General features: G+C 33.8%; 1 protein-coding gene across 1 annotated transcript in view; it reads left to right on the top strand.

Annotated features, from left to right (window-relative positions):
• Window positions 1-6,280: 6,280 nt before the first annotated feature.
• Gabrg1 (gamma-aminobutyric acid type A receptor subunit gamma1) overlaps window positions 6,281-27,738 on the top strand; it is a 64,901-nt gene continuing 43,443 nt past the window's right edge. The window contains exon 1 of the mRNA XM_042678238.1: window positions 6,281-6,386. Coding sequence (XP_042534172.1) covers window positions 6,283-6,386 — 104 coding nt within the window. The 5' untranslated portion in view covers window positions 6,281-6,282. The remainder of the gene's footprint in view (window positions 6,387-27,738) is intronic.

Here is a 27,738-nt window from a genome sequence, read left to right as displayed (position 1 = left end):
TCCTCAGACCTCAGTCTCCCCAGTAGCTAAGATTAGAGGCATGAGCCACTGATGCCTGCTTTATGCCTTTTTCAAATAGTGTTAGTTTGTGTTGGCCACCAGCAGCAATGACAATATCAAACAAAACTTTCTACATCAGATAAGGGTTTACAACGTTATGCTGAAGATATCTTGTTTGATTTTTGCATTAATCTATTTTTATAAGAAAAATTATCTTCATTTTGAAATTGATAAATTTGAGGTTGAGAGAAATGTGATTTATCAAAGATCACAAGAGTAATTACTGTAGGTAGGGTTTTAATTTATGCTACATTCTTTTAATTTTTTCCATGTACAATGTAATTTTATGATTCCTGGTGCTCATGATGGTTTAAGTCCAAACTTTATATATATATCTACCAACCATACAGGCTTAGTATAGAGTAGGCAAGTTATTTATACTTTTTATAATATTGCATCAACCCTAAAGGTTCTATCTTATTTTCTCTTTAATGAAGAAGAAATGTAAGTTTTCAACGTGCAATATTATGTGTAAAGCTCTATATAGAGAACAATGTGGAGATGTTGCAGCTCATTAATTCTTTTATTTATTTATCCAACTAATTATTATAATCATCAATCTACCAGATGTCACTTGTAGCATGAAAAATGAAAGAAAAAAAGAAAATACTATCTTGCTATTAAAGATGAACAGTCCAGAAAAGAAACAGAAATTAAACTAATAATTATAACAATACTCTTAAAAGGAAAAATAATTCACTTCTTAAAATGTTCAATGGCATGCAGTGGAGTGTCTGTTTTGTTTATGTTGGTGTCTTTAGGATATAGAAGGGTGCTTAAACCCAGGTGCTCTGTGATTATTTCTTGAATTAATTAAATCAATAAATTATAAAATAGACCCAAGTGTCAGGAAGGAAATAAGCTGAGTGCTATTAGATGTTATAATTGGAGAGGTAATTTAGATCTAGAAACAAGGTTTTCTTCAAGGATATGGCAGTTAAGCTGAATCTGAAATACCAGAAACCAGCTAAAGGTAAGGTGAAGTGATCTGAGTATAGAGAAATTATCTGCAAAATTTCCAGGTCCAGGTGAGGCATGACAAGGCAGAAGCTGAAGGAAAGCATTTTTGCCTAGCACAGTGGATGGAGAAAGCTATAAAGATGAAGCTGGAGAGAGACAGAGAGAGAGGAGGGGGGGACCCCAGCAGGAGGCAGTGACTAAAGCAAGAAGGTTATAAAGACTAGGATAATAATATGTTCTCTCCTAAATATATTAAGGAGTGATTAAGTGGTTTAAGTAGAACCGATTTTCAGATTTCCATTTGTAAAAGTCTATTCTGTAAAAGTCTATTAACATGGATGAATAAATAAGAGATAGGCAGCAAAACTGGAAATGGAAAGTGATTGCAGCAAAGCTAGCAAGAGATGGTGGACACTGAAGTTAACTGGTAGTTGAGTTATAAAGAAGTTGGTTGATGGTCATTACAATAGTAATGTTTGTTAAAATTAATGGAACACATTGTGTGTGCTGTATACTATGAAATGTATTTCATATAAATTAAACTAATTTAATTTTCACTGAAACTAAGTAAGACAGTGAAAATGATGGAAACTTTCTATCTTTCTATAGTAACAAAAGGATCTTGGGTTTGATGGCCTACCATATTGCTTAGGGTTTGTTTAGTCTATTTTTACCAGAGAATCTGAAGATAAGATTTGGGGTTATAAAAAGAACTTCATACTAGCTTAGAGGATGTATCTGTCAAGGGAAATTTTGTGAGGCCTTTGGTTTGAGTATCTGGTGGGTAAAATTCAGTAATATTTGTCAGTAGGCATTCCTTGCTTTCCAATATGATTTGAGACGCTATTCTTAAACTTCTACATTAAAAACATACGTGGATAGAGGCTGCCAAAGGTACCAGTGTGATATAAAAAGAAAATAAGTTGTGTCGATACATACATGAAAACTTCAACATGTTTAGTAGGAAGATAGAGTAAGAATGTAAAGAACCTTAAAATATTTAGCTAATGTCACATAGGAAAAAACATTAGACCATTTAGAATTGTATTTTTGAAAAGAAGGAATAAATGAGCAGGTGAGATTATACAAGATGAGCATAGGAAACTTCTGATTCAACACAAAGGCAGCATTAGTGTGAGGGTGGCAAAATCTAGACCAGATATCTTTGTTAGTGAATATAAGTTGAAGAAATAGAAAATAATGGTTATCAAGAACAAAACTAGTAAGTAGGCATCGATAAATCCTACTTAGAGAAAAAATATCACTAACTTAATCAAAAATGGTGCGAAGGGATTAATCAGATGATGACGAAAAAGGAAGAGTCTCCTAGGTTAATGACTAGCATATGATTTGGCAGAAAAGAGCGTTATTCATAGTGACTAGCTTAGGATACAGGAGGTCAAAAATAAAGTACATTAGGAGAGATAGGACACGAATAAAAATGTCCCATTTTCCCAGAGAAATTAGGTATCAGGACTACCTTTTGGGTCTTCTGAGAACATCAATGTTCTCCCTCATTTTCTCTGCCTTTTTATACAGTATATTCTGGAATTGTTCTGTGTTGTTATAGAGCATGCAGTAAATTACTTAGATTTGAAGGTACCACCATTAGGATAGCAATAAAAATGAATATTTTGGGAGCAATTTGCTACCCGAGTAGTTTTTCAAGTGATTCTCCTCATGTATTAATTGAGTTAACCTTTGATAAAAATTCTACAAGCTAACTAGAATTCTTTCTTTGTGTACAGATGAAAAACACAGCCACAAAGCAGCAGTAAGTCTTATTTATTGCATTTCTATTGTATTCCCAATTCTAGGCACAATGCTGGACAGCAGTTTCTTAATATTTTGGGGTGAATTGACAGTGAATGAATCACAATGAAACTCTGCTTTCTAGGGCTAGGCATACATGAATGGGTGACCATGTCAGGTCATTGTGTTGACCTTGGTCAGGTCATTGGGTTAATGTGAAAATATTTCATGAAAATCCCCAGAAGCTTTCATAAATATTCTAATTCAGTAGGTTAATGGTGAAGCTCACGAGTTTATATTTTTAATAAGTATCCTACTATTTAATTCTAAGGTTATTCTTAAGCCAAATTTGGGGAAAAATAAAATTTGTGCACTATGAATTAGTAGTCTTTGCAATTAGATATAAAACTAGGAGATAATTACGTTGGTCCAGCCAGTCCAAAGAAGATAGACAGGAAGGGTGATTGCAATGATGTTATTAGAAAATAATCACCTGAGATGGAATCTGCTTGCCTATTCACTTCACTCATAACACAGGCCTTTTGGGTTTTGGACTATTGATCATTGAAGCTCTGAAATTCTTTGTTGTAGGAAGAAATGCCAGCACCAACTAGCTAATATAACAACAACGATAGACTCTCTTCACTAGGTATAATTTAGTCACCCTACTCTCCATCTTGTGATGAAGAGAACTGTCTCAAGACATTTACAAAGTGAATTGGGAAATTGTCCCCAGTTGAAAACCACAATCAAAGTTAGATTGGCAGTTGCTTACATATAGCATTTTCTGGTCTTCTTAATCTAGAATCTATGAAGACAACTGATCTGGATCTCTGCAAGTATGCCCCTGTGACACTGTACGGTTTGTTGAATGAAGTCCATGGATCTTAATTTACTTTATTCAAAAGCTATAACATATTAGTTCCCTATTCAACTCCCTCTCCCTGTCAGCTGGTTTATCCAATCTAAAAGGAGAGGCAGTCAGAATCTAAACATGGCAAATATACAAAACTGTCATTCCCTATTTTCAAGTTCCAGAGGGAACAAAGCTCCTTTGTACATAATTTATAGGGAAATAAAATTAAGTATAAAAGTACCTGAAAGAAAAGGATAAAAAGAAAATATTTCAGTGTAAAAAATTGGAAAATGAAAAAATCATGGAATTTTGAAAATGTAGAAAGTATCTAGTTTTTATTCTAGTTCTTTATGTTTTGTAAGAACAAGCAGCCACCTTGCTACTTCCCAAGGCAATGTCCTTCACCTTCCTCTCCATTCATTGCTTTGCATTGCTCTCAGCACCTTCCAGTTACCTAGGAGAAGAGTGAGAGTAAAAGCTTGTTAGGAGTAATTCATGGGGGGGAGGGGAGACGATCCGTGACTGTTGTGCAACATTAGACAGTATCATATCTCTTTTAATGTGTGCAAAAACTTCCCTTAATCTCAGCAAAATGCCAGGGGTAACTAGACAAGTATTTGTTATTCATAACACACTTACTGGTGATTTAATTCTTCCTTCACTGGCTAATCAGATCAGTGAATTAGTGTGTGTCCAATTAAAAACAGTTAAATAACTATCCAAAGCATATTCTTAATTAAAAGTAAAAAAAAGAAAGGTAGGAAGGAAGGAAGGAAAGAAAGAAGGAAGAAAAAAAGAGAAAGAAAGGAATAAAACCAACAGCCCAGATTTGCAATGACATCACCTGTTCCCTATATTTGCTCAAGTCCACATCGGATATAATGAACCTTTATTGATGCATAAATTATTTGAAAAGGGCTACTTTAATTAGCATGCAATATGGAAGAAATAAAATGCTAATTATGTAGAATGAGAGAAGAGAAATAAGAAGGGTGAGTACATATTTTTTTTCAGAAGACACTAAAAGGATAGAGAATAAAGGAGAAGTGAGAAAAAGCTCAGCACTCAATACTTGTGTGTTATTCTGGGCAGGGGGAAAATCTCAGTTCTGTTATCCCCATTCAATTCTTTTAAGTGATTTCCACGGGCAGCGAGTGCAGCAACAGTTTCTTACCGCCATGCACAAACATTGAGACTTTCCTTGGCTTGAACTGTTTGCAGAGGGATAAATATTCTCCAGTAACTAGAGGGTAAATTTCAGCTCAGCCCGAATCCACCAATGCCAGGTGGTAGCAGAGTGATTAATGGTGCAGCCAAAGACCCCAACCTCAGGCAACGTCCGTGGGAAGCAAGGATTTAGCCAGGCGTAAAGGCAGAAGATGGTTGGGCACACAGAGCCTGTTTCTCCACCACCATGACAGTACAGTGGTTCCAGCTGCCAGAGGCTTTCTGGTTACCATGGTAACCCCCTGGCTCTGCTGTGAACTCAAAGCCGAGCCTCTGAAGTTAGGTACCAAAAGCTGGGAGAAGCAAAGACAACTGGGGAGGGAGAGGAGAATGAGGTTCAACCCTGTAATGTGTCTGCAGCGCCCCAGGTGAAGAAGACCTTTTTCTAATATATATATATATATATATATATATATATATATATATATATACATACATATATATATATATATATACACACATACATACATAATTGTATTTCTTTATTTTATTTTATTTTGTTTGGCAAGCGGATAGTTGTTTTTCTGTTTGTAAAATGAGATCGTTCTTGCCTGTCATTCTTCATCTAAGGTTCTCTGTTGGAGTCTGATGCGGGAAATCATCTCCCTAGAAAGGGCTCAGGATGGGTAGGGGGTGAAGGAAACAGGCTTACTAACCCTGTCCATTCATTCATTCATTCATTCATCGTGTATTCAACAACTCTGAGTTTCTAGGTGCGGGGCCTGTGTCAGGTATTGGATTTGCAGAGATTAAACGAGACACACCCCCACCTTCAAAATTAGCGAACGGTAATTAACCCAAATTAACAGAATCGTCACGATCCTGGGGCAACCAATTAGGTACTGCCTGCTTCCTGGCGGTCTCTCCTGGAAGAGAGTTCCGAATCCTAGTCTGAGAGCCAAGAGGCCAGGGTCCCCCCGCCCCCCAAAGAACGGGAGGGAAAGCCAGGGGGAAGAGAGACAGGCAGGCTCTTCCCCGCAGCGCGAGGCTGTCAAACCCACTCACACGTTTCTCCGTGTCTGGGAGGGAAAAGAGGTTTATTTTTCTGTTAGGAGAAAACGAAAAAGAAAAAAATAACCCCCCAAAACTCGAAGCCCTTTTCCCTACTGGGCTCGGTTTCTAGTAGGGGAAGCCCCGCCTCCGTGGCGCACTGATTGGCCCAACTCTTTATGAACTAATTTATGCTAGCATCCTCCCGGTCTGATTGGTGCTCCTGCTCAGTTCTGCTGGGAGTCGCATCCTACCTGGCTGGGAGGTGTATTTCCCTTCCTCTGTCTCCCCTTCTCTTACTCACTCTGCTGCCGTGAGGTGTGAGGAAAACTCCTGCCCGGGGAAACTGAGACAGAGCAGCACCAACAGAAAAGAGAAAAACAAAAACCAAAAAGAAAACAAAACAAAACAAAAAAACAAAACAAAACCCGATCCTGATGGGTTCTTGGAAAGCCTTTCTCTTTTCCCCTTTTCTTCTGTGGAGTCAAAGTAGAGGGCTGAGGTTGATGTTCTTATTACTGACCCTGCATTTGGGAAACTGGTGAGTGGATTTAAGAATTTACAACTATTTATTTTATTTCAGAGTTGGGGGTATTTGCCTCTTCTTACTTATTTCCGTTCTTTTAAAAAGCATTCAAAAGTTAAGTAATTTGCCCTTCCGGAGGGTCCTGGGTCATATTTGTCTTTATTTAATTCTCTGACTAAACCTTACTCTCAGACAATATGAAATGAGCCTATTTCTCAAGCATTAACGTTAGTTCCCTTGTTTTTGACTGTAAGTAGCATAAACTAATAATGGGTTCAGTTACCGGGAGGATTGAAATGGAGCAGAAATGACTGACTAAAATGAGGGAATGAATGCCATTGATGAACTTTCTGGATGATTCTGCATGTTAAAGACAAAAGTTATTTCAGCACCTTTCCCCCCACATAATATATTTATTGTTTTCCTGTCTACCAATATTTCACAGTCTTTATGGAGGAATGGCAACTTTCTGGTATAAACCAACATTTTATAAATATGATGTGAAATTTAGCTAACATGCCTACCAAAGGTGAAAATGTATCATAACAATGTTTACTATAAAAATGCTTCATTCTACTGGAATCCGCTTTGCTTTAATTATTTTAATTCGCTGTCTACAAGTAATTAACTGTGTGTATATGTGTGTAAGAGAGAGAAAGAGAGAGAGGGTAGGGGAGAGAGATCACCAATCACAAACCTGTAGTCTAACAGTAACAAGACGGGGCTGTTTCAATGAAACTTTGAAGTCTTTCTGATAGGGAAAGGAAATGCTCAGCGCCACACCTGGATCTTGTGAAAACATAAGTACTATAAAAACCTGGGACACACTATCATGGAAGTTGTTTTAAATTACTATGGTTTAAATCACATTATTTTAGAATATAGTCTTGTTTGGAATTCCAGGATGCAAATACAACAATGATGGAAACATGGCTTTGTAATTACATGTATGTCATTGCTCAAAATAAATTATTATGATCATTTCAGTGTGTAGCTAGAGTGAATGGTTTGTTGTTGTGTATAGCTAGTAGGACTGTTATTTTCTCTCAGAAGGTAGAGATTGTCTTAAAGGCCAAGTAATACTAGCTTTGTGGGTTTCGTTGTGCTTTATTTATCCTTTTCCTTAGGTTCTTAAATGTTCTGCATGAGCACACACTACCAGTGAATTATGCCTTCTACATGTTTCATCATAGTGTAAAATCTCTTTGAGTATATTATAAAATTGTAAAGAAGACAAGTAGAACACTGACCTTCATTGTATTATGATGTAAAAGCAGAGATTTCTCTGGAGTAACAACCTGTATAGTTTTACAAGCACAAGGTTCTCTTTCAAATAGTACAATTGCTTAGTAAAATGCACATGGCCTAAAGAATGAGATGCTGTATTTTAAGTAAAAATGTTTTCTTTTGATACTTACATTATATATCTGTAACTGGCTCCAGAATTGTCATCACACTCTTCAGAGTTAATGAACTCTGTGTGTGGCTTATTTGGCAGGGCCCAAGTTCAGCAGTCTGAACTCATGTCAATGACTCAACCTCATGGCCACATTTGTTTTATCTAAGAAATGAAGGAAAGTAATACATTGTACTTCCTTCAATTTTTCACATTCAATAAGCCAGGATATGATTCCAACTGAAAAATAAAATGACTCAATGATTGCTTTATTGGTTTTTCTTAGTAGCTTCAAAGACAGAAAGCCTAAATGTGAATTCCTTACTCTGTTTTTACCATATGTATATGTGGAAAACACAATATACAGTTAACACTGAATTGGTTATACAGTTAATATGGAAAATATTTCATCATCATAGTATGGACAACCTATATTACTCTAGTCAATGAAGAAATGCATGTTAGAAAATAAATCTGTATGTGAAGGTTATAATTAGCTCTTTAAGGCTTCAGTTATGAGAGTTTATGTCTTCAGTTTTTAAAGTAGTTAAACGTGCTGAACTTCTCATTCATTTGTGTTTAGTTGGATATAATTGATGTCAATATGTACACTTTCTGGTTTCTAAAATAAATCTCCAAAGTCGTGTATTTAGAGACTTCCTAAATTGGAACCTAATATCTAAACAGAAGCAAAGCTTGCTTCCTCATTAGTTTCTATCAAGAGGATAAAGAGGAGACACTGTATTGATTTTTATATTGCTCAACTTTGAAACCAAATCTTCTGTTGTCACTAAAAGCTCTAGTCATGGATTCTGTGTCAAGAGACACTATGGCATCTTGACAAGTTCTTTTACATTTCTTCAGCTTGATTTGACTTTTTTAAATGTTCACAACAATCTGGCTGTAATCTGATTTTTCAAAAGGATTTGTCATTTATCTCTCCCAAATAGTAACTTTAATTAAGATTTGACTAAGAAGATGCATTTTAAGAATGCTGAAAAATGCTTTATTTAAAAATTCATGAATCAAAAATTCTAAAATGCAGTTTACCAAGTAAAAATATTCAAATATATTTACTTTCAAAATATATTAACTTCAAGTTTCAGTAATATGGTTTGTGAATATGGTAATCAATGAATGATTTTTCCCTTATATGTATAGATTTTTTTAACTCTGCTTTCTAATCAAATATTGTTCATAAACATGAGAATGGGAGAACAAAATAATTCTATGATAATTACACATTCAAAGGATGGAAACCTAAATTGAATTTGAAGGTGATATGTCATATCTGATGAATTCTCTATCTAGATGATCCAAACAAGCAAAATTCTTCTTCAATTTTATTCCATTCTATGCTATGAAACACTCATTTGTCAGAGCAATAAAAGAAAATGTTTTACATGTCATTCAACCATTAAATAGATGAATGTAATACTTTTTGGTTACATAAATATGATAGAAATTATTCAGGAATGGAAGAATGAGGCAGAAGTCCGAAGGAAGGAATGTAGGAAGGAAGGGAGAAGAGGAAACTGAAAAATGGCAGTTGAGATCCTGAGAGGATGATGATCATATATGAGAGATGTCTATCATGGGTCAAGGAGAAAGACAGGCCCTGGGAGAAGATGTAGGCACGTTTAGGCAGGTATCAAGTGAGAACCCTGGACTTCCCCATCAATATAAGTGCTAGATTCAGTTCTAACATTTCCTACTAGAGTGATTTCAGACCAGTCTGTGAGGCACAAGTCCTTACTTGTCATCCATATTTATAGACTGTTTTCAAGACCAAGAAAGAAAATTTGTGCAAAGAACCTAATGCTTAATATTTTATCCTGAAATGACATGATAACAGACCTCTGGGACAGAACAATGATAACATTATACTTAAACGATTTTAAGTCCACTAAAGACCTACATCAGTGTAGATGGTTGAATATCTTTTGAATTTGGAAGACTATTTATTTAGCAGATATTCTTTTAATGCCTGAGTGCTAAATACAATGTGATATGCTAGGTTTAAGTACAGCAAAAATGATTACTATCTATATGAGCTTATCTGCTTGCTAAGATCTACATTTATAGTATCATAAATAACCCTTGTCTGGTCAAAATAAATAAATATACCTTAGGATCTCAACAATAAACAGAGGGTGCTAAATTTTTGAGCACAGAGAATGCTGATTGGACAATTTGTAAGCAAGAAAGAGAATAAGAGAGCCATGATATTTGCCATCAGCAATACTAGATGTTTATGTGGGAAAAGGTAGCCTAAATTCTGGTGATAAATGTTTAACCTTGAAGGTTATATGTAGCCAGGCCAGTCAGCCATCTAAGGAGAGCAAAGCTAAATATTACAATTTGTTTCATTTTACAAATAGACAAACTGGGGCACAGAATTCTGGTAATTTACTGTCATCTTGTTGGTAAATATTGATTTCAAGACTCAAATTCCTGTGTTCTTTGCACTGAGCTTGTGTTCCTGAGTGCCATATCATTCAAATTAAAATAGAATATAAGCAAAAGTAACCAATGTAATTGGGGATGTAGGAGAAAAGAGAGAAGGAAAGGATCACAAAGTCTCAATAGCTAAGCATACGATCATAAAAAACTTTGTTTTCAAAACGATCTCCAAGAAATGGAAATGAGAGGTTTTTCATTTTAGTTTTTGTGTTTTTGTTTTGTTTTATTTGTACCCTTTTGTTGCTGTTTTGGTTTTCTGGACTTTTTGTCTTGTATGCAAGTTTATCTGTTTGGGGAAGAGAAAGGTGACCCACAGAAGTGGTGGGACAAAGGGTGAACAAATTCAGCAGTGATACTCACTATGATACTATGTTGAAAATGAACTATACAACTTGTGGTGGTGGGGGGGAGGGGCAGGGAAGGGAAAACCTGGGAGAAAACAAGGGAAGAGGTGTGACACTTTTTAAAAAGCAATGACTCATTATCTGATCTATGCAACTGCAGTCCCTCTGTATATCACCTTTCCAATAAAAATAAATAAAATTCAAAATAAAAGAGAGAAAGGATACAAGGAGGGAGAAAATAGGAAGGAAAGTAAAAGGAGAGGAGAGTTGGGGAAAATAGACTAAAAGAGAAGGGGAGTTACAAAAAGAATTAAAAGCAAGAGTATTTGTGGTAGATACATTTTCTTGAAAGTGGAATGGGTACTTTATTTTTAAGAAGACTATGTAATACCATAGTAAAAATTGTTTATTTGTAGATATACCAAACAAATTGTATCCAAATAGTGGAAATTATATCAATCCCAATTTATTTCCAATAAAATAAGACAGTGGATGTATTTCATTAAGCCCTCTGATTCTGTTGCTTAATAGCATATTCTTGTATTTAATATGAGGGTAATAAGATTTCAGACTTTTTCTCCCATTTTTTGCAGTATCTAACTCAATACTAAAGTTGTATGGCTAACTCAAGTCCCATATTTCAGGAAATGGCTTTAGCTATTAAAACATCAAACATTTATTACTCATCAGCTCTGTATTCAGTACCCACAAGGTCTTATCTGGGATTCTTGTATTGATGTGCAGGGGAAATGCTAAGGACTTCTTTTATCATTACAGTTCTGGGAAAAGTTTAGGTCAATGTGATAGACAGAAACATTGTGGAGAGAGCAATGGTCTTTGAGATATGGAAGATCTTTTAAATTTTTCTTTATTTTGCTCACCTAATGTGACATTAGAATAACAACAGCCTTGTAAAGAGTATATAGAGTACATAATTGAGTTGGATAGTAAAATTCTGAACTCTAGGCATCCTTTTCTCCCAGGGGAAAAATGTTTGCTGAGATTGTAATGTTTCTTCTTATTTTTAAACAAAGTAAAGGACAAATTCAGATAGATTGTGCTGAGCAATGGAGATGTGAAAGTAAATTTCACATAGATCTGGGTCTCCAACCTGTTGCTACCATTGGTAGATCAGAATTATATATAAAATATATTGGATTTAATTTTAGTATTTTCATTGTGGTTGACCAGAGTGTTATTTGGTTCTCCACATATCTTTTAGACTAGTAGCCATCAAGTTTAGCTATCAAGTTAATCTTTGGTAGGATTTCTAAGTCCATATAACTTAAAGCTGCACAATGTGTGATCAATTTAAATACATGGATACATTTACCTCACAGTCATTCTAGATGCCTATCCTTAACAGAACCACTTTCTGACATGCTCTGTGACTGTGTTATGACTTGAGTCAGGAATACTTTCTTCTCAAGGTAGCCACATTAGCTAGAACACCATAAGCTATAACTGCATGATTGAGCTTTATTCTAATGGCTTTATTCTATAAGCTAATCTGCTATCTTGTGCAGGTGGCATGTGAGTACTTATTTTATTTATGAGATTTTCTTAGTAAAAATCATTTGTGAAAGATTTCCAAGTGTCATAACTTGCATAGATTGGGGAAAAAGATTATGGTTGGTTGTTTCTGTTGTACTCATTCTCATATTTTCTTCTTTTTTGAAACAACTTATCTAAAAGCATCTTATGTTAATATTATGAAAATACTTCAGTATTTTAAGATCCCAGGCCAAGAATATAGTACTTATATCTGTATTCAGAAGTATTATATCCCATTTCTTTCATTCCTAAGGATTTTTAGGGTGTTTTATAATTTAATAAGACTCATTATGATGCCATCAGTTTGCACAAATTTTAGCAGCATTGAAGCATTTATCTGATGTGTAAAAGCAGCAAAGATTTAGAAAATGTGAATGTCATGAAATGTTGTATCATTTCTAAATCTAATTTATGTCCTGTCAGTCTCTATGGATATAAGTTGATATGGAGAATTTGGTATTCATTTTAATACATTCTCTACCCAGTGGTCACTTTAAAATATGTTATATGAAAAATTATACTTTCCCATTCTTCTAAAAATTCACATTGAAGTAATTCCAAGAGAATATTTACAATCTTTGGGGTTATGCCAAAGTTCTGAAGACTAGTATCTATATTACCAAGATTACTAAACTCAGTTGTTATTTATTTATTTATTTGTATGTTTGTTTTGTTTTGTTTTTTGTTCATCATGGGGCTTGAACTCTAGGCCTGGGTACTGTCCCTCAGCTCTTCAGCTCAAGGCTAGTACTCTACTACTTGAGCCACAGTGCCATTTCCAACTTTCTGGTGATTTATTGGAGATAAGAGTCTCACTGACTTTCCTGCTTAGTATGGCTTTGAAAAATGATCCTCAGATCTCAGCCTCCTAAATAGCTAGGATTACAGGTGTGAGGCACCATGCCCAGCTCTAAACTCAGTTTTAATTAACAGAGTTGATCTGTCTGCAAAATAAAAACCAAATCCAAAGATCGGCAATGTATATTATTTTATTAGTAGCAATGATTGTTGCATTAAGGATCAAAAAATAAACTCAAAAAACTTGCAAATCTATAAACAAAGGCATTAAGAATTTTTTTAAAAGATTATTTTTACTTTTTTCCTAAATATAATTTATTGTATCGTTAATTTTTGAAAATCTACTCTGAAATCACAGTGTACCTATCTCATTTGTGAATAGAATTCTATACTCTTTTACATAATCTAACTGGATAAATTGTGCTCTGATAGGTTTAGAGACTGATCAAAGTCCTTTTTGAAAACATCAATGAAATAATATGCTGAAAACATTGATATCATTATATTTACTTTTTAATAATTACATAGTATATATTCTATATTCTAGAAGAGTTGTTGTTACTCAGTAATTGAGTATCTTTATTTCTTTCTCTTTTTATTTTTGTGAACTATGTTTTGTGTGTCTGTCATTCATGGGGCTTGGATTAAAGTCTCTGAGCTTTTATGCTTAAAGCTAGTATTCTACCATTTGAGCCATAGCTCCACTTCTGGCTTTTTGATGGTTAAATGGAAATGTGAGTCTCATGGAATTTCCTGCCTACCATCCTCAGATCTTGGGCTCCTGAGTACCTAAAATTATAAGATGAACCACCAACACCTGGTGTGAACACTATTTTGGTACTTGTCATATAAAAATAATGTACTTGACTTTTTCTTCAGATATTTATTGGTATTGCCTTGGCAATACTGATAAGGCAAATTCCACATTTTATGAATGAATATAAAAATGTCACATATTCATATTTTTACTACTAATAGGCCTAATAGATCTCTTCCATGTCACCAGTAAATGTTTGCCTACTTTTATATACATACTGGTATTTTTCCTTCCCTTTAAATATTTGTACACCAGATTTGTGGTAATTATCTCTCAATTAAATATCCCTGCTTTGTAAAATGAGCTATATACCCATAAATTCTTGCTAAGTTTTAATTTTTATCATTTTTTCTGGTTTCACATTTGGCCTTCTCCTGTTCTAGTGGCCAACATTTTTTCACTACCTTCTTTGATATTTTATACTTTATTATGTCTATAATTTGCTGTTTAAGTTAGAGATTGAATTTTGATTTCTAATAACTTGTATCTTTACTGATATTTCATCCTTTCATTTCTAAGCCAACCAATACTTATCATCATACATCAAATTTTTATATACAGATAGTGTAATTTTGTATGCTTAATTTTGTTCCTGCTAATTTCTTTGTGTTTCACTACAATAGGGTTTGATTGCAGCAATTTTGTTTTCTTCTTATTTGTGTAGACAAATTTCTTTCAAAATGTTTTTCTGTAATATTTTAGAATTTTGGCTTTTGATGGTTTAACTAGCATGATTTTTAACACATTACATAAAAGGGATTTTAAATAAAACAGTATTAAATTTATAAACAAATTTCAAATGTGATAGAGTAAAATTATTTTGGAGCTAGAATTTTTACTTTTCCTTCATTTTTTTGTCTCTACATTAAACAATTAATTTTTAGTTTTCTTCACATAACAGTTACTTTTCCTACACATTGTGTCTTAGTCTTAATTTGTGTTGCAATTGTGAGAGGAATCATATTTTTTCATCTGTTTTACTTGTTGCAGATTAGAACTAGTATCAGAAAGTTTCTCCATTTAAAATCAATTTTATGAGAAATAATTAAAATAGTTTCTTGATTTGGGAATTTCAAGTTTACTGCAGTTTTGCCTGAAATCTCCTTTCTATTCATTTACTTATTCAGTACTTTTTTCTTTGAAAGCCAGGAGATTGAATCCTTGGTGTTGTGCTTTGCTTGGCAACTATTTTACCAATTGATCTATATTCCCAACCTATGTGTTTAAATGAGGAATTTGCCAAGATATTGGGCTTTTTCCAATAGTACCATATTGAATACCTTAGACACTTAGATTTGTTAATTTTAGAGTCATAAGTAATTAAGTAAATTGCTATGTAATATGGTCAGTATTATGGTAAAATTAAGCAGAAGACAGATTAAAAACACACAGTGTGGCACACTTACATATTATACTTAGTCTTATTTCCTGATTAAAAGTTTATTTATATGCAATATATATGAGAATATTGTATGTATATGAGATATGTGTATACATATATAGCCCGTATATATAATGACTGACTGAGCAAGATCTGGTATTTGTTATACAATATATATTATATATATATTGTGTATATATAATGTATATATACATAATGTTTAATATGCAAACAATATATATATATATACTATATATAATGTATATAATAACAATATACATTGTATATATTGTATAATATATTGTACATATTGTATATATATTGCATATATTGTGTATTTATATATATATATATATATATATATGATGGCTGACTGAGCAAGATCTGGCATTTGGGACTAGACAATAAGTAATAGGGTTATCAGATGTGTTCAGTGATTAAGTAATACCTGAAGAAATACTAGGAACACAAGAAGCATTAGACAGGCTAGATGAAAGTTTGAATAGAGAGCATTTTGAGATGGAAACCCTGGAAGGAATTTCCTGTTCTTAATGAAGTAGGAAAATATTCAAATGGAATCCAAGGTTAGATCATTGCAGATGCCTGATATGACCTGTATATTTAAGACATCTCTATGGTTGCTGTTTGACATGAAACTAGAAGATGCAAGCCTGAAAGTTCAGAGACTCAGAAGAAACTCTGTCAATACTCTTGGGCCTTTTTAATGAATTTTAGCTGTATTACTTGCTGGAAGATTTGGGGCAAGTAAATGAAACTTCTCAGAAATGCTTTTATCTTCACTAAAAATGTCATAATTATTCATTATTTACCTCAGGATACAACTACTTATTTCTACATTTATTGAACACTTAATAATCAGAAGCTCCCATTGTGCCATTTCGCTAGACACTTGGATTGCCTCAGAAACAAAACAGACAAATGCCCACCCACATGTGTAATGATGAAAATGAAGACCATTTATTCATTACCCTAGCATAAACTTTATATTTTAACATTATAAAGGAGTGGACTTCTTGCATTTATAACACATTTTATGATGCTTAAGGTCAGACATTCACCTTATGTTTTTATTTGATAGATGCATGTCTGCAACACATGTAGCAAATATGAATAAGAAAAAGTTGATTTCCAGTTCCATAGTCTAAGCACACCACCTCTCTTCTCAGGGAGATTTAGTGACATAATTAAACTGAATTCTTGCCAAAATTCTAATACATTTAAGGAGATGAAATTTAAAAACATTGGCTTGACTCTTGATTGAATGCATTCTATCTTTCCTAAAATAAAAACTCAGGTAAAAAAAGCACCTCTACTTAATAAGTTTGGAACTTATAATTTTAACATCCTGAGCTCAATTCACTTGGGAAAAGTGGGACCAAATTGAGCATCCCTAATTCAATAAATTCATATAAAATATACATTTGCATATTTCTTAGTATTCATTTTATACATCTTTATCTTCCATAGAACATTATCTTCAAATTGATTAATAAAGGTTTTCTAATATTTCTTCTGGTTGTTAGTTAAATCCTTCCTGACAACTCAGAATGTCTGGGAAATCTATACTTTTTATATCTATTATTTTTTAGAATCTTTTCTTCCATCATTGATATTTTTCATTTATATATACCTATATAATTTACCATTATTGGAAATCATTATGGATTTAACCTTTTTTTTTTTTTTTTGGTCAGTCGTGGGGCCTGAACCCTGGCCCTGGGGCTGTCCCTCAGCTCTTCAGCTCAAGGCTAGTGCTCTATCACTTGAGCCACAGCGCCACGTTTGGCTGTTTCTGCTTAGTGCTTCTTGGTGCTGAGGAACTGAACCCAAGGCCTCGTGCATGCAAGGCAATCACTCTACCACTGAGCCACCTTCCCAGCCCCTGGATTTGATCTTTTAAATTTGAATTATATTTTACAATCTCTAGAGTGGATTCTGATGATATCCCACTTTAGTATATATTTGATCATAATAATACATTATTTTAAATGTCAAATTATAAAGCTTTCACAATATGAAATTTTTGTAATTCAAATTAACAGAGGGCATAAAATATATAGTTAAAAATAGTACTGGATTGTTGAGATTTCAAGTGTTTATTCCAAACTGTGCAACTTTGTATCAGAGGCAGAACATATACAACTAGAAAGGGGTGGAAAATGGAACCAAGAAAACATAGTAAGAGCAACTGTGAAGAGTTAACCTACATGGGAGGTTATTAATGAACAGTGAAAAGAAAACCATATGAAGAGCACAGAGGATCAATACCCAATCGTGAGCACACATTGAAAATAACAATATATAGTATGTCAACACACAATACACAATATAAAATATGAAAACCTGCAGAAAGACTAACAGCTTTGAGTTAGATAACTCATTTGCCTTGAAATGTGACTGCTTTGCTCTGTCTTAAACACATGCATGAACTGACATAATAAAATATTATATAAAAATAAAATGAATAACAAAAGCAATGGAATAAAAGAACAATAAAATATGGTTCCCCTTGGAACTGAAAGTATTAATCATTTTTCTCATAATTGTTTTTACATTTAGCTTAATGACATACCTTGAAAGTTAGTTTTTCTCACTATGCCTAATTATTTCATTTCACATATAAGAATATTTCTTAAAAAATTCTAAACTCAAGGAAACGGGGTATTAGGAAAAACAAAAGATATTTATATCTCAAATACTTATTGAGTCTAAAGTGGGTAAGGAATATGATTAAAGAAGATTACTTGCATGTATGAAAATGTCATGGTGAAACCCCTCACTATGTATAAGAAGTTAATTTATATGCAATAAAAATATTGGCCAACTGGAGTTCAATTTAGTTGTGATAAAACGCACTTTTGTGTGTGTGTCTGTTATGAACTTTGGACCTTTGACAGAAATTGGTGTTAGTACCCATATTCTTACTAGACTATATTTTCTGTGAATAAAAAATACTCATTTAAAATATTTGTTGCTAAATAGGTAATTTTGCACTGCTGTGGAACCTTGTCCATGTAACATAAGCTTTGTCATTAGGTACCTAATGGCATTAGCAGATGTGAGGCTCAGACATTTAATGATGAGGAAAGTTTTCTGCTTCTCTCCTATTATCCTACCAATTTAAAATGAAAAAAAGCAACTATCTTCTTTCCATTAACACTGTCTCTCAAGGATTTTTATAGTATAAATTTCTTTTCATCCTAGTTAACAAAACCACTTACTAAACAAACAAAGCATATAAAAATGATGAATAATTATCATCTGGGATCCAATAAAAGTTTGGAAAAACCAAGCATCATGGGACTTTGGACCAGGACTCTTCTGAGATCTTTATAAAGAAATCCCTGTATTTTTCTCCTTGAGCAAAATCTTTAATTGGATTGTTCCCCCCAAAACTAACAGTCTCTACATTTCTTAAAAACATTTAAATTCCCCAGTATCATCATTGAAGGGAACTAGGTCATCTTGGATTTCAACATCTATCATATTCTAAATGAACCTGAACACAGGCTGAAATTTTCTTAATAGAGACCCAGAAACACAACAAATCAAAGAAAGGTTGGACAAATGGGATTGCATGAAATTGCAGAGCTTCTGCATGACAAAGGACATAGCTAGCAAGATCAATAGAAAGCCCATGATTGGGAGAAGATCTTCACTAGCCATACAACAGACAAGGGTCTCATATCTAAAATATACCTGGAACTCAAAAAATTAAATCCCCCAACAACAAATCTTCAAAGAAACAACTGCCCAATAAATAAGTGGACTAAAGACTTAAAGAGAAACTTCTCTGAAGAGGAAAGAAGGATGGCAATAGACACATGAAGAAATGCTCAACCTCCCTAGCCATAAAAGAAATGCAAATCAAAACAACATTGAGATACCAACTTACTCCAGTTAGAATGGCTATAATCAAGAACTCTAATAACAACAGGTGCTGGAGGGGATGTGGACAGAAGTGAACCTTACTGCATTGTTGGTGGGAGTGTAAACTTGTTCAACCAGTTTGGAAAGCAGTATGGAGTTTCCTCAAAAGATTCCACATAGAACTCCCCTATGACCCAGCAATCCCACTTTTGGGCATTTACCCAAATGTTTACAAACAAGACCACACTAAAGCTACCAGCATGACCATGTTTATTGCAGCATTATTTACTATAGTTAAGATATGGAACTAACCCAGATGCCCCTCAGTAGATGAATGGATCAAGAAAATGTGGTATATATACACAATGGAATTCTATGCCTCCATCAGAAAGAATGACATTGCCCCATTTGTTAGGAAATGGAAAGGCTTGGAAAAAATTATATTAAGTGAAGTAAGCCAGGCCCAAAGAAACATAGGTCCCATGGTTTCCCTTATTTGCAATATCTAGTATATGTCTGAGTCAAGCAGAAAAGGTCAGATAAGTTGATGTTAGGGAAATGAACCCTAAGATATGTATTCCAATGTTTTTTTTTTTCTTTCATGAGATTGTTTCTAACACAATTGTAAGATTATTTCTTTGTTGCTTTGTATGTCCCTCCTCCACAGTATAACCCCTGCTTTCACTGTATTTGATGTCAGTATAATTTGTGGAGGGGAAGGGGAAAAACAAATCGTTTAAATAGGGATACAGGTGGATCCATTGCAAAAATGAGATGTACAAGTCGTTATGTCAAAAAGGAACTTTACAACTTTGGTGAGGGGGGAAAGATGGGGGGGAGGGAGGCTGGGATGCGAAGGGGAAACAAAGGAGGAGGCTACAATGCTTGATAAGAAATGTACTCATTATCTTGCCCATGTAATTGTAACTCCTCTGTACAGTATTTTCACAATAAAAATAAAATAAAATAAATGAGCCTGAAATATGAGTTCAGAGCCTCCTGAACTGTCCAGAGACCATGACTGATAGCTAATTGTTGACAAAGAAAAATATGACTTCAATAGAAATATGAACCAAAAGTGTCTATAAAGCTAGCCAGTTGAGTCAAGAAAGCATGGTACTAGATGCCTGGAAATAGAAAAATTGTTTGCAATTTCTTGTTTTGCTCTGAATTTTTTTGGTTGATGTGTTCTCACTTTTAAAATTATATGCAGATTAATTTGTAAATATTTTCAAAAGTATCTGGAAATAGATGATAAATCTGTATCTAACTTTATATTATTTCTGGCTACTTCAGCAAACACAGGTGAATTAATTATTTTTTTACATTTTTAAATTAAATTTTTAGCTATGACAATTTCCTTCAATGTCATTTTAAGGAATTCCATTTGTTCTGCATAGAGTAATGATTATATTTTGCAAACTCCCTCACCATCAAACAGTCCATACTGCTGAGACAGGTAAGTCTAGAATTACACAAATTACAAAGATCCTCATCTTACTTCAGTGATAATAAGTTGTGTCTATATGGCTGTGTGGTTCTTTTTTTAGCTTTAGCAAATTGACTTTCTTTGCATTTTATTTTGCTTTTAGCAAACCAGTTTTAGAAAAGGCCCACATCTGCTGAGAGTGCATCTGTTTTTGATTGTGCCTCAGAAGTTTGCCTTTAACATAAAAAACAACCATTTTCCACATCTTTCAGACATGTACAACTCTTCCATTCATTTTGATTGTTGATTACAGACTTCTCCTTCCTTTCCAAAGGTGGTGCTGGAGAAATTTTCTCTTTCTTTTCTACTTTTTGTTGATTTATGGGAAAGGAAAACCAGTTGATCCACTTTACCATGCTCAAAATGTACCATTTTTTACAAATATAATAACTTTCAAATTTTGCTAGATACCAAAGAAATGATAGCTATCCTAAATATAAAGGATATATGGGGAAATTATGGCCCGTAGAAGTCACATAGCATTACTATTAACACTGAATCCAAGTGTTCTGTGTTCTATATAACACTTTTGTCTGGGGACATTTTAATCATATTTACATCAACATCTAGAAGATGATCAGGTGATAATAATTATGCAAAATAGGAAGTGATAGAGTGATAGAGTGCTTGTCTTCAGTTGAAGAGCTCAGGGATGGCCCCCAGGCCCAGAGTTCAAGACCCACAACTTACCAAAAACAATCGAATTAAGTAAAATATTTGTAAGGTTTACTAAAATAGTATTAGTTAGTTTAAAATATTGAAATACAAATTACCACGTAATGCACAGAAAGTCAGATAACCAAAATATAAGAATAGGTGCTATTAATTTAGTGCTTTTCTACTTTATTCACAGATTATTGTCAATAACCTACTTCACAAACAAGGGAGTTTGATGAAATGACAATTAAGTACTGTTTTATATCCATTAAATTGGCACAATGATCACATGATCATATATCTAATTACATTAAAATGGTTATAATGGTTATATGTACTCTATGCCACTTATCAATGCATATATATAATGATTATTAATTTTACTATAGCACTGTACCATAATCATTATAGTAAGCATTATCATTGGAAAGGGAGAAAAATGTAGAGAACTTCTTCTTTGAACTATGTGATAGGTTTAAATAGTTGATGATTACAATCTATTGCTTTATGGTTCCTAAAATATTTGATAATAATTTCTTCCTAGCAAACCTCTCAGCACATTTTAAAGAAGACATTCCTCTAAGTAACTACATACAAAAAGTATAATCGTTAAGACAGTTGAATTAATCTGTCAAATCATTTTCCCCATGATATGATAGTTATATGGAACTCTTTGGTCATTAAGTAGCTGTGAAACTTTAGTGAAATCACTTCTTTCTAAGTTATACGCTTATTTTTGCCTGAAAATTGAACACAAGTTTATAGATTCATATTTCAAGGATGTCATATTCTTAGTGCTATTTAGGCTAATGGCTGACAATGCATATAGAAGCTTGGGAGAAAAATACCAATTATACAAATTGAGTTAAAAAAACATTAACTTAAGTATGCAGAATATCAATTTCAGATATACTTTTGTCTAATCAAGGTACTCATGCCTTTGCTCAGTTAATTAAACAAACATTAACAGTGATACTATAATAATACAGCTAATTGAACTTGCTAACATAAAAATCATAAGAGCAGTAAAAGAACCCAGTTAATTATTTGCCTTCAATGATATGAAATACCTACAATTCTGGTAGTCATAACTTCTGAGCAGATGTATTTATTTAATTTCTAAGTGGAGAAAGGAAAGAATTGAGAGTCTTTGATCAAGTATACATCCCCAAGATCTCAGTTTTACATTGGCTGAGTAATACTGTTAAATTTGTATTAGCAATATTTGTTTCTAGAAGATAAAGCTATGTAGTCATTTCAAAAAATAGTAACAAACAGAATTTGATAGTTTTTTTGTAAGAATGATGATTCCTGTGAGGATGTATCGATGAACATAATGGATCAAGAAAATGTGGTATATATACACAATGGAATTCTATGCCTCCATCAGAAAGAATGACATGGCCCCATTTGTTAGGAAATGGAAAGACTTGGAAAAAATTATATTAAGTGAAGTAAGCCAGGCCCAAAGAAACATAGGTCCCATGGCTTCCCTTATTTGCAATTACTAGTATAATTCTGAGACAAACAGAAACTGTCAGATAAGTTGATGTTAGGCGAAATGAACCCCAAGATAAGGATTGAAATGTTTTTTTTCTTTTTTTCTTTCATGCGATTGTTTCTAACATATTTATAAGATGATTTCTTTGGCCTGGCGCCGGTGGCTCTGGCTCACGCCTGTAATCCTAGCTACTCAGGAGGCTGAGATCTGAGGATCGCAGTTCAAAGCCAGCCCGGGCAGGAAAGTTCATGAAACTCTTATCTCCAATAAACCACCAGAAAACCGGAAGTGGCACCATAGCTCAAAATGGTAGAGTGCTGGCCTTGAGCTGAAGAACGCAGGGACATGATTTCTTTGTTGCTTTGTATGTCCCTCCCCCACGGTATAACCCTTGTTTTCACTGTATTTGATGTTATTATAATTTGTGGAGGGGAAGGGAAAAAACAAATCATTTAAATAGGGATACAGGTGGACCCACTGCAACAATGACATGTACAAGTCGTTATGTCGAAAAATCAACTGTACAACTTTGATGGGGGATGGGGGGAAGACGGGAGGGCAGGGATGGGAAGGGGAAACAAAGGAGGAGGCAACAATGCTTGATAAGAACTGTACTAATTACCTTGCTCGTGTAATTGTAACCCCTCTGGACGCTATTTTCACAATAAAAAAATGTTGTTTTTTTTTAAAAAGTAACAAAGTATAAGTCAAAACCATAGAATAATCAATATATATGTATATAACCTCCCATTATTTCTTCCCATACATGTATAAAGTGAAAGAAGCAACAATTTTCCTTTTTCTTATACAAGTATGAAAATGGCCTTATCAGTTCATTGCATTTGAATTACAAAATTTTAGTCAAATGATGATGAAAAATCTCTACCAATATTCCTTCAGATTTAGTCAGATTCCTCAGTCAACGCAAACAGCTGTTTTGGGTTTCACATCTGCTTTCTTGGTAGATTGATGAAAGGTTCTCCCTCCAGTGGCAGAAGCAGAACACCCTCACTCATTTTTATGTGAAGTGTATGCAGGATGACTGTGATTTGTCATTCAAACTGAGCCATTCTGTGAGCAAGAGGGCACTATTCAAAGTTAGTGCAGGTCAACAGATGTAAACCTGGACCACCTCAGCAAAGTTCAACTGTACCTTATGCATGAAAACCAGTCCTATGAGCTGATGGGACTTACTTTAGGCATTTGTGTATTCCTACAGTGATACAGATGGCTTCTCTTCAAGATTGTAGGCTGTGGCATGCTTTGTCTTTACCTAAATTATTTCTTAGTTCTCAGTTCAAAAACTCTTGTTATAACAAACAAAATAATGTCTTCAATGCACCTTTCAATTAATAATTCTTAGGTCATCCAAATAACTCATATATGGCAAAATAACACTTTAATAAGATCGAGAAAAAAACAAAGCATGATACTTGGGATGCAAACTGTCCTTAGTAAATAGTTAATAGTTTACAATTCAAGATTGTTGAAGCAGACATTTTAATAAAGCAGATGCCAAGATAAGATTAGACATGTAAGGTACTGTTAAGAAGCATCTAAAATTAATAAATGGGAGGAGAAGCTGTAGGCCAAATATGTGACACCTATCCATTAAAAAAAGGAAGAGAATATTAGGTCAGACGTCTCAAGAGTGCAGTGTCCTTCTGAGGAAATGATAACCAGTCCAGTGAGTGTCCAGTGGGAGTCTGGAAGGCTGATTATGTTTTAAGGGACCAGGGACAACTTGTCTCTGGAAAGATTTAGTGCTGATCATGAGCCCTGACAGCTAGATGGACAGGAGACTAATGTTCTGAGGACAAGGCTGCCATCATTTACCTGACAGAATCGAGTGTTCTGCTTCTCACTGTAAAAGGTTCTATTTAATTATTTACATTTTTATGATTAGAAATTCATTGCAGAACAATCTGTTGTATATAAGAAGAGACAGTTCATTTCTGGTAGACATTCCTGTCAAATCATCTTTCCTCCTTGTATTTATCTTATCAAATGTATACAGGAAAATAGTAGGATAGTAAAAACCTACAGAGACAAAAGTTATGTTTCTATACCTCCACATATTTTTGATTACTAAGTGTGCATATTATTTTGTTTTCTCACCAAAAACTTAATCTACCTTATATATAGATTACTATGGAAACCAATACATTTGTGCTATTTTTCATATACTATTTAGTATAAACATACTTTCATGTTTTTTATTAACTTGGTGTATAGTATTAGGCAGAGAACACAGGGACTCTACATGCCAGGCAAATAATTCAGCATTTTACTCCTGAGAGCTATGGCCCCAATGCCTTTTCTCAGACTCCTTACTACTATTAATAATGCAACCACACATTCCATTATATGAGTGTGTGTCATTATTTGATGAACCTACTATTAATGTTTAAAATTATGCCCATTTTTTCTACTGTCCTAGGCATTGTTTTGCATGATGTTTTTCTGCAACATTGGTTTTTTCCATTATTAAAATTAAATGATTTGAAATATAATGTCTTACTTCCTATTTCCAGCACTTAGCACATACTTAATATGTGAAAATTCTTCCCTAGATGAATTCAAACATCAGATAAAACATTTGTTTTTCTTCAGAGAAAGCATGATCCTTTGCGAATATCTTTTTTGCCTTATCAGTCTCTAAATGAAAAGGACTAAACATCCAAACATGTACCATAATTATTTATGTACTATATTTATATTTATATACCATAATTATTATGTTGTTATGGGGTAAATAAATCTAAATCTGACCATCTAGATTTTTCAATGTACATTTTTCTAATTTGGAGAGGGGAAAGTAAATAACAAAGTGCTGAAATAAGGATACAGGTTGACCCATTGTAACAATGAGATGTACAAGACACTATGTTGTAAACAAATTACAGTTTGGCTGTGGCTGGGGAGGGGGTGGAGAGTTGAGGAGGGAAGGGATAGTAGGGGAAAAACAAAGGTGGGGGTAACAATGCTCCATAGGAAATGGACTCATTACCTTGCTCATTTAACTGTAACCCTCTGTCTAGTATCTTTACAATAAAAATATATATTTAAAAAAAGATGAGATAGACTGTCAGAGAAACTTCAAAAAAATGAGAAAACATCTTCAAATTAGACCAATCTTGTTTTAAATCATAGTTGTATTATTTAATATTAGTATTCACTGGAAATTTTTGGTGATTTCTCAATTGTTTATTGGTACATAAAAGTTTTTTTCATGTAATTTGTGTGAATTTAATGACAATGTATGGGAAAGAAACCTATCACACACCTTTTGTAGTATGTTAGACATTTAGTGATTCTTTATAAACTTAATCTTCCATTAACAAAGCACTATTAAGAAAACCAATTCTGTCTACCAAATAAGGCATCCAAAATAATGTAAAATTTATAAAACCTCTCAGTTCTTTGGAAAAGACGAATTATAACAACTAAGTTCTTAAAAAAAATTGTAAGTACTTTTTAATCACCAAAAATTACCCATATAATATTGAAAGTAATTAACAAATATTCTGGAAGTAATTTGGAGAGTGTAAAGGGAAGATGCAGAGAAATTAACTGTAATGAAATTTCATTTCTGTTATTGCCTAAAATAAGGTAATGTATCTTTGTAATATCATAGAGATCAGTTTTCATTTTAGCTCTGTGTTACCTGGGAAAGGAATATGCATGTGGTTTGCAGGTTACCAAGAAGCTAGTAAAAAAAAACAAAAACAAAACAAAACAAAATAATCCAACCACCAAAAAAAGCCTTTAATTTTCTGGGCAATTCCATTTGACTGCCATCTTATTTCAAGTGACATGTCTGTATTGCAACCAGATGTCATTCTAGAAACAGGACTGAGATCTAAAATTTTACTTGTTGATAAAGTCTCAGCAAATCTAACGATGCAAAAAAATGTTCTGAGGTGACATGCTAATGGATATTCCTCAATATTTTCAATGCCTTAGTCTATTAACTATCTATTTTATCCATCTACCTATTAGTTATTTATCAATCTACTTTATTTTAGAAAAATGCTAGAAAAAAATTGAAGAAAATAATATTACTTCAGTAGAATATACATCCCAAAGTTAAATACAAAAAAAAAATCTTACTACAATAGAACACCTGGAAAGATCAAAGCTGACCTTTGTACATTTTGTGGTAGTTACTGCATCCTTTGAAACAGGGAGTCAAAAGCTACATCCTCATTGATAATTTTGCTCACAGTTAAAAGGTAGTAACATTTCCATTGTGTAGTATTGATGTCAGAACCCAAGCTCTTCAATTGTCTCTATTGTTACCTTGGTCAAATTAACCAATTTCTCTCAATGCAAAGTAATGGAATATAATAATAACATGGAAGGAACTTGTGCTCCTGGTCCAATGATTAGCCTCGAAATGTGAAAAGCATATTCTACTTACCCAAATTTAGGGTTGTGAAGTTGGTGCCAGTCCTGGGGAGAGGCTTGACTGAACTCAGGGCCTGGCAATTCACTGTTCCTGAGCTTCTGTCCTCAGAGCCACCACTCTACCACTTGAGTCACAGCTCTACTTTCTTCATTTTGGTAGTTAATTAGAGATAAGGGTTTCATAGACTTTCTCATCACACTGGCTTCAAACCATGATTCTCAAATCTCAGCCTTTGAGTTGCTAGGATAAGTTGTAAATCACTTCTTCCTGGCTAAATTATGGCTTCCTTTGAGGGTGCTATCATTGGTATTTTATTCAGGCAGTCTGTTTACTTGAGGTCAGATAGGAGAATCCTGTGTGAATGGTGTAAGGGAACTGCGGTATGTGTTATTAGCCCAAGTCAAGGATTTTTTTTTTTCAAATGCTAGGTGAAACTCAGGTCACAGGAGTTAGAATTTAGTGAGTTTGAGAAGAATCATCCTTTACATGAAGGTAGAGAGAGACATTGCAGGAAATGGCACAACTCATTGTTCCTTAACAATAATGATTAATGAAATTACTATGGATAGAAACTAAGAAAGTAAACTGCTCAAAGCTAGCTTTATTTTGCTATGTGAATACTTCTGATGGTAGCTTTCTGAATGATGATATACCTCATAAAGAGA

Source organism: Dipodomys spectabilis, unplaced genomic scaffold (assembly GCF_019054845.1).
Source record: "Dipodomys spectabilis isolate Male_0828 unplaced genomic scaffold, ASM1905484v1 ptg000043l, whole genome shotgun sequence".
Lineage (NCBI taxonomy): Eukaryota > Metazoa > Chordata > Mammalia > Rodentia > Heteromyidae > Dipodomys > Dipodomys spectabilis.
The sequence above is the reverse complement of the archived record's forward strand: the minus strand, read 5'-3'. Positions and strand labels throughout refer to the sequence as shown.